The sequence below is a fragment of the Simochromis diagramma genome, unplaced genomic scaffold (assembly GCF_900408965.1).
Source record: "Simochromis diagramma unplaced genomic scaffold, fSimDia1.1 OVJJ01000682.1, whole genome shotgun sequence".
In the NCBI taxonomy this organism is placed as follows: Eukaryota; Metazoa; Chordata; class Actinopteri; order Cichliformes; family Cichlidae; genus Simochromis; species Simochromis diagramma.
In genome coordinates, this window is record NW_024387359.1 from 3,614,604 (window position 1) to 3,627,279 (window position 12,676).

The window sequence follows — 12,676 nt, forward strand, 5'->3', positions numbered from 1 at the left end:
TTGAGGCTGTATAAATAAAATTGAATTGAAATAAATTGAATAAAAAACAATACTGATATTTAAAAATACATTTATTTGTCTGATTACTTTAGACCCTCTGAAAATGGTACTGTGTATAAAAGTTGGTGTAATTACTAAACTGTTAATGTAATATTTTTGTTACACCTTTTCCAATCCAATCCAATCCAATTTTATTTATAAAGCACTTTAAAATACCCAGCACAGGAACAAAGTGTTGTACAGAAAATAAGTTAAAACAATAGAATAACAGAAAACAGCAAAATAAATAAATGAAAGCTGAAAGTTTTGTTAGCACATTTCTGCACATAAAGATTTTAAAGCTGCATTAACTCAGCTCTTGAGTGTAGTTTAGCATTTCATTCGATGTTGAACTCACATACTCTTATCGATGTCTTGTGGAAAGAAGTTCTGGTGTGTAATAGCCTACAGCAATAAAAAGATGATTTGCAAAGATAACAAGTAATTAAATTAAGAGAGTGGAATGTCCGGCATTTTTTTCTTTCAGCTGTTGGTGAAAGAAAAAGCTAAACTAAAAAGAACTGAATATTAAACTTAAAATTGTTAAGTAACCAGAGGCATGCCTGCAAATTAAAGCTAACATTTCTTTAACTCCCCTGGATATACTTTCTACTAACTTTCTTCCACCAGAACAATTTATTAAAGTCAAAGAAGCAGGTTTTTAGCTGGACTTTCTGTCATCCGAGTGACCAAAATGTCTAAATATAATTTGAGAGAAGATCTATATTTAAGAACTGCACACTAAAGCTATTTGACAAGACAGCACACCAAAGCACAGAAAAATCTATAGTTTATATGTTGTTAAATCCATGAATGTCTGAGGATCCAATAATTTTGCATACACTCTTTGGTTTTCCTCAATTAATATGCACACACCATGGCTCACAGGAGAACAGAATTCACGTCGGAACACGCTTGCACTTTTCTTGCATCCTGGCTAGATTTCAAGCTGTGGCCTTGAACTGTTCAGTCTGCATTGAGTGTCTTCTTAGAAGCATCCGCCTAGTAAGCTCTTTCCGGGGCCCAGGAGGAGCAGAGGGAAAAAATTGCTTTTGGCCAGACTCTTTCTCAGAAAAACTACTTCCATTGCTGAGGTTACAAACATTAAGGATGGGGGTGTTAGTAAGAGGTGGGAGAGATCTTGGTCTGGCCTGTGAGTTAAGATCCAGCAAGAAGGCACCAGAACCTCTGCGCTCATATCCAGAAAGGATTCTCTGACTCGTTCCTGACACCAACTCCCTGGAACCCATTGTGCTAGAGGAATGCAAAGGCGCCAGCCTCTTGCCATCTGTCAGGTCTCTAGCTTTCTGCTCTTCAGGGACATTTTGAATGTTTACAGCTATTTGTGGGTCAGAGTTGTATATGTCTGCACCTAGCTTGCGTCTTTGAATGACATTATGAAGGCTTGATGAAGCCATGCAAGGTTGCAGTTGTGTTACAAGAATTTTACCAGTGGAAAGCGAGGAGGGGACTGAATCTGTACCAAGGTTTTCAGAATGCAGATTAGGATGGGAGGCAGAGTGAGATGAAATGAGACCTGGTAGTGGTATCTTTTGTCCAACTTGTTTGGCACTATCATTTTTTCCATCTCTCGCTTTTTCATTACTTGCTTCACACCATTTGTAGCTGTCAGAGTTTTGGCTGTTATCCTCATCGAGTCTAGGAACTCTGAATGAGAAGTTATCAGTCAGACTTAAATCCTGGGCTTTTTCTGAGACTGAAGCTTCAAGAGGTTGCTGGGTGAGCAGAGATGCTGGGATCTTCAGCCAGGGTTCAGAATTCAGCCTCAGTAGAGGCTGCTGCAGTCCATTTAGAGGTGCTTGGCAAAGCCCGCGAAATCTTGACGGGGAGCACGGATGGGAGCTTATGCCACAGATCTGTGCTTCTTTAAAAGAAAAGACTGGTTTTGGAGGGCACAAGGTAGAGGAGGTGCACTGGGGAGATGTGATGAGCTGGATTTCAGATGGAGATGCAGGAGCTGGTAATGTCATTTTTTCTGCCTGGTCAAGAGGACGAAGGGGAGGCATGCTGAGGTACTGCTTGGTTTGCAGTTTACCACATGGGAATTTGTCAGTTGTTATGATGATCACCTCCTTTCCCTTGTCTTTGCATGCATCAAGCAACAAGTTCAGCACCTTTAGGTCTCCAGTCATGACTGCGTAAACCAATGCTGATGTCCCAGACTGATCCTCCAGACTGATGTCTGCCCCACTGGCCAAAAGCAGAGAGACCACCTCTGGGCCAGCCTGCTCCCGGCAGGCATGCATCAGTGCAGATCGACCTTCTTTGTCCTGGATGTTGGGGTCTGCTCCCTTCTCTAGAAGAAACTGTATCAGCTTGACTCGACTGGCACTCTGGGCATCAACATGCTGGGTACGGCAGGCCACCATCAGTGGGGTCTGGCCTTGGCTGTCACTCTCATTGATGTAGGCTCCCCCTTCCAGGAGCAGTCGTGTGAGCCGCAGGCGACGGAGAAACACTGCTTTTAGTAGTGGATTACCTGAATCTATGGTTACACCAGGATTACAGCCTTCTGCCTCCATGCTTCTTGGTCACAGATGGTGATTTTGAAGATGTAGAAAGACAGATTTCTGTGGAAAATAACAAAACTATTTAAGGTTCTGTAGAAGAAGAGCAGTTGCTTGCCATGATGACGATATCAGCAGGAAACCTGTCGAAAAACAGTAGCAACCAACACATACAACTCTAGAAATCTTCCTTAATTCGATACCAATATGATTCTTGTTTATTTACGTCAAGGTGCAAAAGGACACAGTTGGAGCTTAGATAAGTGTCATGGTGTGGGTTAAAATTCCAGTCTTCTGGCTGTTGTTAGAAAAGTTGAAAAAAAAAAAAGTGCCAGGTGTCGCATGTTATAATATTATATGTATGTGCTAATGTATTTGTTATCTTTAGTCTTACTTTACAATTTGCTTTTTAATTAATTAACTTTTAATTTAATCTACTCTGTTTATAAGTGATAATTTCAAATGAATTGCATATATTACAGTTTCTTTACCAAAGTGTGAAACAAATAGTCAGGAAAAGCAAGAAACTGATAATTGTCATCTTCATTTTCAGCAGTTCTATGTCTGCAACACAAGCAGAGCCAGCCTCTTTCTATCCGCCTTTGTGCTGTTTGTCCTTGCCTTTTTCTATCAGGCCAGAAAAGGCTGCAGTTAACAACGTCTCAGACAGTAACACAACATTTTCTTCAGTTAGTCACAGAAACCAAAACACTACAATGAAAAACATTCCTAGACTGTTTTTTTGGTAATTTTTCTGCTTTTTGTATGTAAAGTAGCAACAGTGGGTTGTCGTGGTTCGGATTTTTGAGGAAGAGACATATGACTGAAAGTCCATAGTGGGTCAACACAAATGATTTTATTAAAGCACATATATGTGGTGAAGATGGGCTCTGCAAAACATCAGCCTCGATCTCCCACCTGACAACAGGTGGGTGTGATATTTATACTTATGATGACCAGTAACTCGTGTCACCGCAGATGAAAAACAACATGCATGTTCAGTAATTCTATGTCAGGAGATATTCTAAAACAGAACAGTTCCTTTCTCAGTTCCTCCACCGCCTCCCAGATGCATCCTGTTATTACACTTTTCTGGACTTGCACAACATTTGCAATCAGTTTACCCAGACAGACTATGTGTCTGTGTTGTTAACCTAAGTGCATGACCTCCCTCTACGTCATCTGTTACCAGGCAAACTCCAATGCAGCAGGCTGCTGAATGCACACAGGCAATATGTGAAAGATTATTATGTGCTTATGCTAACACCTGAAATACAGACTTTAACATAACATCACCAGTTTCAATAAATGTGTCAATGAAATGACAATAATGATAAATCATAAATGACGCAACAGTAATAATAAGGATTAGGAATAGTAACATAGATTATGAACGTAAAATAATATTTCATTCCGACAGGGTGTTTATGTGGGACATATAGATACCTGCTTTACAGGGCTGTGCAGAGAGGTTTAAAGGGGCGGGTGCTCAAAGTTAAAAAGGGGCACATTGAACCAGGCTGAATAACAACAACACACATTCATCAAGAATCTAATATGGGCAACAAGGCAAAGCAAACGTAGCCGATGCTTTACCTGATGGGTACAATGTTGCTGTTGAGGGGTTGCTGTGGATAGTGCTGGAGGGCAGGGCTGTGTTGATCTGAGACTGTAAACATTAAAAAGTCCATAGGAGAGATGGTAGCTGATTAAATGTCATGAGATAATAACAAAATGCAAAGATTGGTGACAGCGCTTGGAACCATAAGGCAACAAAAAACTGTGAGAAATAATTTAGGCTCTGCCTGTGATTCACTCTTTGCTTCTCTTCTTCCTTCCATCCCATCATTTCATATATCACTCTCCACTTGCTGTCTATCTGAGGACAAGGCACAACTCGCTATTGCAATAAACTATAATCTAATTATTCACACCTAACAACTCTTGCACTTAATCTAAAATAAAATGATGACAGAAAAATGTTATAGCACTGCCTTTAGTAGCCTCACACAGCTCCTACTGTTTCCTCCTCATGTCCTTACCAGCCATGTCTGGACAATGTTATATCATGAGTCATATTTTTTTTTAAATCCATCTAAATAAAACACACACATGCACGCACACACAATTACATTTTAGACCTTCTTCAGAATACTGTATATACTATGGGCATCATGGTGCTGATCCTGAATCTTTTTTTTTTTTAATTCATTACTAGAGCTACAATAATAAAGCAATGAGGAGGGGGAAGTAATAAATATGAAATAATGTATTTATGATGATTCCATTTGTTTCACTATCCACTCTGTGCAGGGGCAAAGTTTATTACATTTTTAAACTGTAGAGATACAATAATTTTACTGCTGTAAAATCCAAATTTTGTCTTATTTAAAATATAAATCTAATATAATCTGCTTCTTAATGTATGTTCTTTAAAATACAGCGTGTGTTTTTAATATATTATAATTATAATAATGCATAATTATGTGGACATGCATATTAGATCGTTTTTTAGTGAAATATAATCCCTCCAGAAAGGCAGGAAAAGCCCTGTAACTTACTTTAAAACTAAATATGTTCCCTAAAACGGTGACAGAGCTACAGACCCATGACAGCCTTATACAGGTAGCCAGCAGCTATGACCAGCTGCTGGCTACCTTGTGCAATTAAAAAAAGGACAGGTAATGTTTGTCACGCTGTTGCACACACAGCACGCTCGTTTGTTTCAGTTCGTCAGTTGCAACAAGACAGCTTACCAACGTGTACGTAATAAGCTAATACTCCTGGGTGCTATAGACTACAGTGTACGCTGTACACCTACTTACTGGTTTTGTCGCATCAGTCTGTGTCTCTGAGTTAACTTGTGTTTCTCCTACAGCTCCGGACCGGAAAAAATGTGCGTGCTCTTTGTGAGCTCGTTCCCGGCTCGTAACCAGCGCGTTCTGCTGTCAAGGGCAATCATTGGTTAAATGTGATCATGTGACTGATGCAAGCCAGATCCTTTTATTTAGCAAAACTGTGATTAATAGTTAAATATTATTGTTGAGGGGCACAGACAAGACTCCGCACGCACACACACATAAAAAAATAATAATAATTTTTAAAAAAAAAAAGTTGCCTCAACAAAAGGGCACCTTGGGCACCCATCAGGAAAGGTGCGGGTGCTCAAGCCCCTCTAGCCCCCCCCCTGCACGTGCCTGCTGCTTTACCAGTCATATTAGAGCTGTGATGACAGTGAAAACACACACACACACACATATATATATCACAGGAAAACATTACTGCTGTTGTCTAATTTTTCTGGACTTGAACTACAGAATATAGTTATTGTGGTTTTGCATGAGAAAACAGACATCAGCTGTGCTGGGTGGGAATCACAGATGTTGTGCCACTTATGCATATAATGAACCTTACTTCTTGATTGCATTACCTTTAATATGAGCAGGCAACATGTTTTCATCTTGCAACTGATGTCAGAAGTAAAGTCTGTCTGCTGGCAGCTATTACCCATCAGAAAAAAACACCACCTGCACCATGTTTGACAGATGAGGTGTAGGTGGTATGCATTCAGTTATCCTGTTCCGTATTTGGTCAAAACCTCTTTGCTGGTGCCCAGGTCAATCACTTGGTTACTGAACTACAGGGAGTGCAGAATTATTAGGCAAGTTGTATTTTTGAGGAATAATTTTATTATTGAACAACAACCATGTTCTCAATGAACCCAAAAAACTCATTAATATCAAAGCTGAATGTTTTTGGAAGTATTTTTTAGTTTGTTTTTAGTTTTAGCTATTTTAGGGGGATATCTGTGTGTGCAGGTGACTATTACTGTGCATAATTATTAGGCAACTTAACAAAAAACAAATATATACCCATTTCAATTATTTATTTTTACCAGTGAAACCAATATAACATCTCCACATTCACAAATATACATTTCTGACATTCAAAAACAAAACAAAAACAAATCAGCGACCAATATAGCCACCTTTCTTTGCAAGGACACTCAAAAGCTTGCCATCCATGGATTCTGTCAGTGTTTTGATCTGTTCACCATCAACATTGCGTGCAGCAGCAACCACAGCCTCCCAGACACTGTTCAGAGAGGTGTACTGTTTTCCCTCCTTGTAAATCTCACATTTGATGATGGACCACAGGTTCTCAATGGGGTTCAGATCAGGTGAACAAGGAGGCCATGTCATTAGTTTTTCTTCTTTTATAGCCTTTCTTGCCAGCCACGCTGTGGAGTACTTGGACGCGTGTGATGGAATCAAATCAAATCAAATCACTTTTATTGTCACATCACATGTGCTGTACCAATGTACCTGCACATGTGAGTGAAATTCTTGTGTGCGAGCTTCACAAGCAACAGAGTTGTGCAAAATACAATAATGTAAACAAGCAAAATACAAGAATGGCTACATCTGAAACTAATAAATATATGTACAATATATAATAGTATATGCATTCCTGGATGTGTATACTAAATATTTTTCTATGTGTGTGTGTGTGTGTGTGTGTGTGTATACACATATTTTACAAATTGAATAGAGTAAACAATAAATAAAAAAATATATAAAATAAAATATACAGAGTGAGACATGTGCAAAACAGTGGCATTACTGTACAGTATGGAGTGCATAATGTTAAAGTTCCAGTAGTGAAGCTGAGGTGTCTATGAAGTGTTCAGCAGTCTGATGGCCTGGTGGAAGAAGCTGTCTCTCAGTCTGCTGGTACGGGACCGGATGCTGCAGAACCTCCTTCCTGATGGAAGTAGTCTGAACAGTTTATGGCTGGGGTGACTGGAGTCCTTGATGATCCTCCCCGCTTTCCTCAGGCACCGCTTCCTGTAGATGTCTTGGAGGGAGGGAAGCTCACCTCCAATTATCCGTTCAGAGTACCGCACTACTCGCTGGAGAGCTTTGCAGTTGTAGGCGGTGCTGTTGCCATACCAGGTGGTGATGCATCCAGTGAGGATGCTCTCAATGGCACAGTGATAGAAGGTCCTGAGGATGCGGGGGCTCATGCCGAATCTTTTCAGTCTCCTGAGAAAGAAGAGGCGCTGCTGCGCCTTCTTCACTGTTTTGTTTGTGTGTACTGACCACGTAAGATCCTCAGCCAGATGTACACCAAGGAAGCGGAAGCTGCTCACTCTCTCCACAGCAGCGCCGCTGATGGTGATGGGGGTGTGTACTTCTCTGCACCTCCGGAAGTCCACTATCAACTCCTTTGTCTTTGCGACGTTGAGGGTGAGATGGTTGTCTTGACACCAGTGGGTCAGGGCGCTGACCTCCTCCCTGTAAGCTGTCTCATCACTGTTGGTGATAAGACCCACCACTGTAGTGTCGTGGAGCATTGTCCTGCATGAAAATCATGTTTTTCTTGAAGGATGCAGACTTCTTCCTGTACCACTGCTTGAAGAAGGTGTCTTCCAGAAACTGGCAGTAGGACTGGGAGTTGAGCTTGACTCCATTCTCAACCCGAAAAGGCCCCACAAGCTCATCTTTGATGATACCAGCCCAAACCAGTACTCCACCTCCACCGTGCTGGCGTCTGAGTCGGACTGGAGCTCTCTGCCCTTTACCAATCCAGCCACGGGCCCATCCATCTGGCCCATCAAGACTCACTCTCATTTCATCAGTCCATAAAACCTTAGAAAAACCAGTCTTGAGATATTTCTTGGCCCAGTCTTGACGTTTCAGCTTGTGTGTCTTGTTCAGTGGTGGTCGTCTTTCAGCCTTTCTTACCTTGGCCATGTCTCTGAGTATTGCACACCTTGTGCTTTTGGGCACTCCAGTGATGTTGCAGCTCTGAAATATGGCCAAACTGGTGGCAAGTGGCATCTTGGCAGCTGCACGCTTGACTTTTCTCAGTTCATGGGCAGTTATTTGCACCAAGGCCGATCAGCAAGCACTCCAGCGGGTGGTGAAAGAAGCTGGCAGAATTATTGGAACAAGTCTGCCAGAGATTAGTAATATCTTCCCCACTCGCTGTCTGAGGAGGGTGCACAGTATCCTGCGGGACCAACATCACCCTGCGCGCCACCTTTTCCACCTGCTGCCCTCAGGGAGAAGGTACAGGTCTATACAGGCCAGAACATCCAGACTGGCCAACAGCCTGTATCCACAGGCTGTGAGGCTCCTGAACTCTCTGCCCCCCTCTCACGGACAATAACCATATCCAACTTCTTAATAGCACTGAACTGGTTTGCATTGGTGCATCATATCTTCATTCTCTTTCCCCCTCCTGCCCCCCCTCCCCCCTCTTTCTTAAATAGATAACTATCATATCTGACATCATATCTCACAGTACAATAATATTGAACGGGTTGCATTGTTGTACTTTGTCATGTTTCTCAGGTCTTTGTCTGAATTTCTTATGAACATTACTTGTCATGTTCTCATGTTGTTGCTAAGGATTGTCTTATTGCACTGGAGTCACACTGGGTTAAATATTTACACTTGGGTTTTAAGGGGTATTTATTATTTTCTTCATTATTTTATTTACGGGTTGTACGGAAGCCCCAAACGCAATTTCATTGTTCTCTGACAATGACAATAAATACTTAAATACTTAAATAAATAAATAAATAAATATTTGGCGCCTTGGTTTTTGCAATTTTGCAATTTTCAGACTGCTGCATCCCTCTGCAAGATATCTCACTATTTTTGACTTTTCTGAGCCTGTCAAGTCCTTCTTTTGACCCATTTTGCCAAAGGAAAGGACATTGCCTAATAATTATGCACACCTGATATAGGGTGTTGATGTCATTAAACCACACCCCTTCTCATTACAGAGATGCACATCACCTAATATGCTTAATTGGTAGTAGGCTTTCGAGCCTATACAGCTTGGAGTAAGACAACATGCATGAAGAGGATGATGTGGACAAAATACTCATTTGCCTAATAATTCTGCACTCCCTGTATACATGCATCTCTTGGGTTCTGGCCTTTGGCATTTGTGTCTTCATAACCTTTTCAGCCACATTATTACAGTATTAGCAGAGGAATTCGAGCAGTATCTCACAAGCCCAGATGTGACACTGACATATATAATTTATAGTGTGCACATTATAAATGTGGATGTCTAAGGTAGCATGAAACTAGCATACAACAGATTTGGGATAACAATTTGGGATGACAATCTACAATGTAGCTTAAAATCTTCACTCTACCCTTATGCTGTCCTTATTTTCCCTTCAAATGCTTACTAACTGCAGTGCAAACATTACACCTTTTGTCTTCCTCTCTGCAGATCTCTAACTGTTCTGCACATTGAATATCAAAAAAATCCACCTCACCTGAACAGTATTAGCTCAACATTCATCCTGTGGAAGACCACTGTGTGTGTGTTTGTGTGTGTAGATATATGTTTACTGCAAATGTGTTGTTCATGGTGAGGATCCTAGAGCCATATAATTACAATGTTATCTTTGTTACTTCAAAGATTAACATCTTTTGTGCATTAAATTCCATTCAGAGTTATTAACTGGTTGTAAGATAAGCAAAATAATAAAATTAAGTTGCAAAGTTGAAGAATCGCTACTGTGTATCTGTGTGACTCACCAGCCTCCAGTCAGTTAAGATTAGTCCTCTCCTGCAGACATTCACTCTCCTGTTGCAGAGCTGCGACTGGCGTGATGCTGGAAGGATTGTGTCACAATAACTGAGAGGAGAAAGAAACTGCAGCAACCAAGGTTTTCCAGAATGAGTCTGCTTCTCAGACAAAATGTGTTATGAGAGCGAGTGATACAGACTTGATTTCAGGGAGGTCTAAGAAATGGTTAATCCATCGCTACAGCAGCAGCAGCAGTTGCAGAGAGAGAGAAAACAAGGAAGGTTGACAAAGATGAACGCACAAGGTGAAGCACTATAGCAACAACATGTTCTTTCATCAAAGGGGGTCTGATTCAGCAAAGGCTTATTAATTGTGAAATTAGCCACAAAGGACGTTTTTTTTTTTAAACTTATGTGCAGAAAGGAAACTGCATTTTCTCCACCTTATCAATGACATCTCCATGACAACCATCAAGAAGGCTGAATGACGGCACACATTGTAATTGTGCTGGAGGAACTGTTCTTTGTCTGTATGAATGTGTGTGGGGGGAGTGTGTGTACACACCTCTGTGAGAACCAGATTCTTTGCATGTACCTTATTTTTTGTAATATGAATGCTTGAATGTGAAGGCTTGTAACAGGGACTCAAGAAAGACAAGGATTACTTACAATTTATTCACCATAAAAAGACTTGTAGTTCTTAACAAATAATTATCCTATAATTATCCTATTATTATTTTAAGTCTGATGTGTTTCCCATTAATGCAAGTAATGTGGCTCTATAGATCATATTTACTTTGTGTTGTCCAGCCCAGCTGGACCAAATGTTCAGTTCTCCATATAGTATGTAAAAGCTGTTTGTGGTTGTGTATGTTTTATATCTATTTTACTGTGATCCACCCAGTAGGAAAATATGCTCAGCAGGAAGCTGTCAGTAGCCTCATAACAGTTTTCAAAAGCTTCGGTTTCTCTTGTGGCTACCTTAGGCTGGCTCCAGAAGTCTCATAGTAAAATGCTAAAGCTAAATTAACAAATTAAAAGCTTTAAATGCAGATAGAAAAAAATTATTTTAGTGTCAGTGAATAGTTCCCTCATTTAAAACTAATTTACAAATTATAAATTGGTTTTATAACATACTTTCTTTCTTCCGTTCTTTCTTTTAGTTTAGTTTTTAAGGCCTAAAGTTACAACTGTAACAGACCCAGTGCCGCTACTGCCAAATATAGTCACTTCTGGCTCCAAAAAAATACCATGAAGGTGGCCAGAATGAGTTTGAGGCTTCAAAATGTGAAGTTCAAAAACCATCAGGTGATATCACTGTGGCCACGTCCATCTTACATATACAGTCTATGCACACTTAAACAAATCAGCAAGTGCAGATAAATATGCCATTTTAAGGTGACTGGGTTGGATCATCCTTAATTCACTCACTGGCTACTTTTAATCAAAAACAATAGTTTTAAATGGTTCAATAAAAGATCATGCCAGAGATGGGGAAAAAATTAACAGGTTATAATGAAATGAATGGCCATAAATAAATGCAAAACCATTAGAGCACAGTATTTATAAAAACTGCCATGCTTCTGACTTTTTTATATTCTTTGCACATTCTGCTAAGGCTGTTTGTAACCCAGCTGTTACAGTAATTGTCCAAACAATGGTACATGGTTTTTATCACTTTGCTGTAGCCATAGAAACAAGTGTGAGGTCACCTCTGAAGTCTGAGCTAGAAGTGATGTCACTTCCGAGTTGAGCAAAGAAAACAGGGTTTTGCTGCTTACAGCAACAGTGTAGAGCCATTCATGGATTACTCGGAATAGGTATTTTTTCCTCTACCTTTCTTTTTTAATTCTATTGTTATTTAGCAAGCCACACCCACACACTAGTGACAGTATCCATTGCAAGTTTTACTTATATTTGCAAGCCCAGTCTTATATCTTGGATTGTTAGGTAGGCTGTAAAGGGGTATTCCAGTTTGAAATCCCAAGTGGGAACTCGGAAAGAGGAACTAAGAGTGCAATATATAATCCCTCCACAAGATGTTAGCATCGGACAGCGTTTTTCCATATGAGGTCTTATTGATATTTTATGGCCATTTGGATTTTATTTATCCGTAATAAAAGCAAAAAATGTAAACACGCCTTTTGTTTGTATGTTAAATCAAATACTTTTATTATTCAGTTTTTGACTTAGAATATAAATAAAGCAAATTATTTGAGTAAAATGCAATTTTACTGAGCCACTTCTGTGGTACTAAGTCTCTTGTAAAGGTTATGTCAAATTATGGTCCTTTAAAATACTTATATTTAGTTTAAAAAAACTATTTCAAAGTATATGTAAAAAGAATCCTTAAACGAGCACTTTATATTAACTCATGCAGCTCATATTTATTATTTTTAATTGCTTTTTTCCTCGTTTTAGTTAGTAAAAGATTACCCATGGAATACCCATGATTAAAAGAAAATGATAAATACACACTTGTAAGTTATTGATATTTTTTATTGTACGTGAAACAGAAAATTCTCTAAAATCTTGAGATCTTTGTATGTG

At 39.8% G+C, this 12,676-nt stretch overlaps 1 protein-coding gene across 2 annotated transcripts; it reads right to left on the reverse strand.

Moving 5' to 3' along the window:
* Positions 1–11,174, reverse strand: ankrd34ba (ankyrin repeat domain 34Ba). 2 transcript variants are annotated; one of them, XM_040007428.1, is made up of 2 exons: positions 10,136–11,174; positions 1–2,630 (listed from the first exon to the last, which is right to left on the reverse strand). In XM_040007428.1, the coding sequence occupies exon 2, from the start codon at positions 2,580–2,582 to the stop codon at positions 984–986; it is 1,599 nt and encodes a 532-aa protein (XP_039863362.1). In that variant the 5' UTR covers positions 2,583–2,630; positions 10,136–11,174; the 3' UTR covers positions 1–983. The 2 variants fall into 2 exon arrangements, with proteins under 2 accessions (XP_039863362.1, XP_039863363.1); XM_040007429.1 differs by lacking the exon at positions 10,136–11,174 and adding an exon at positions 4,164–4,217.
* Positions 11,175–12,676: the final 1,502 nt, after the last annotated feature.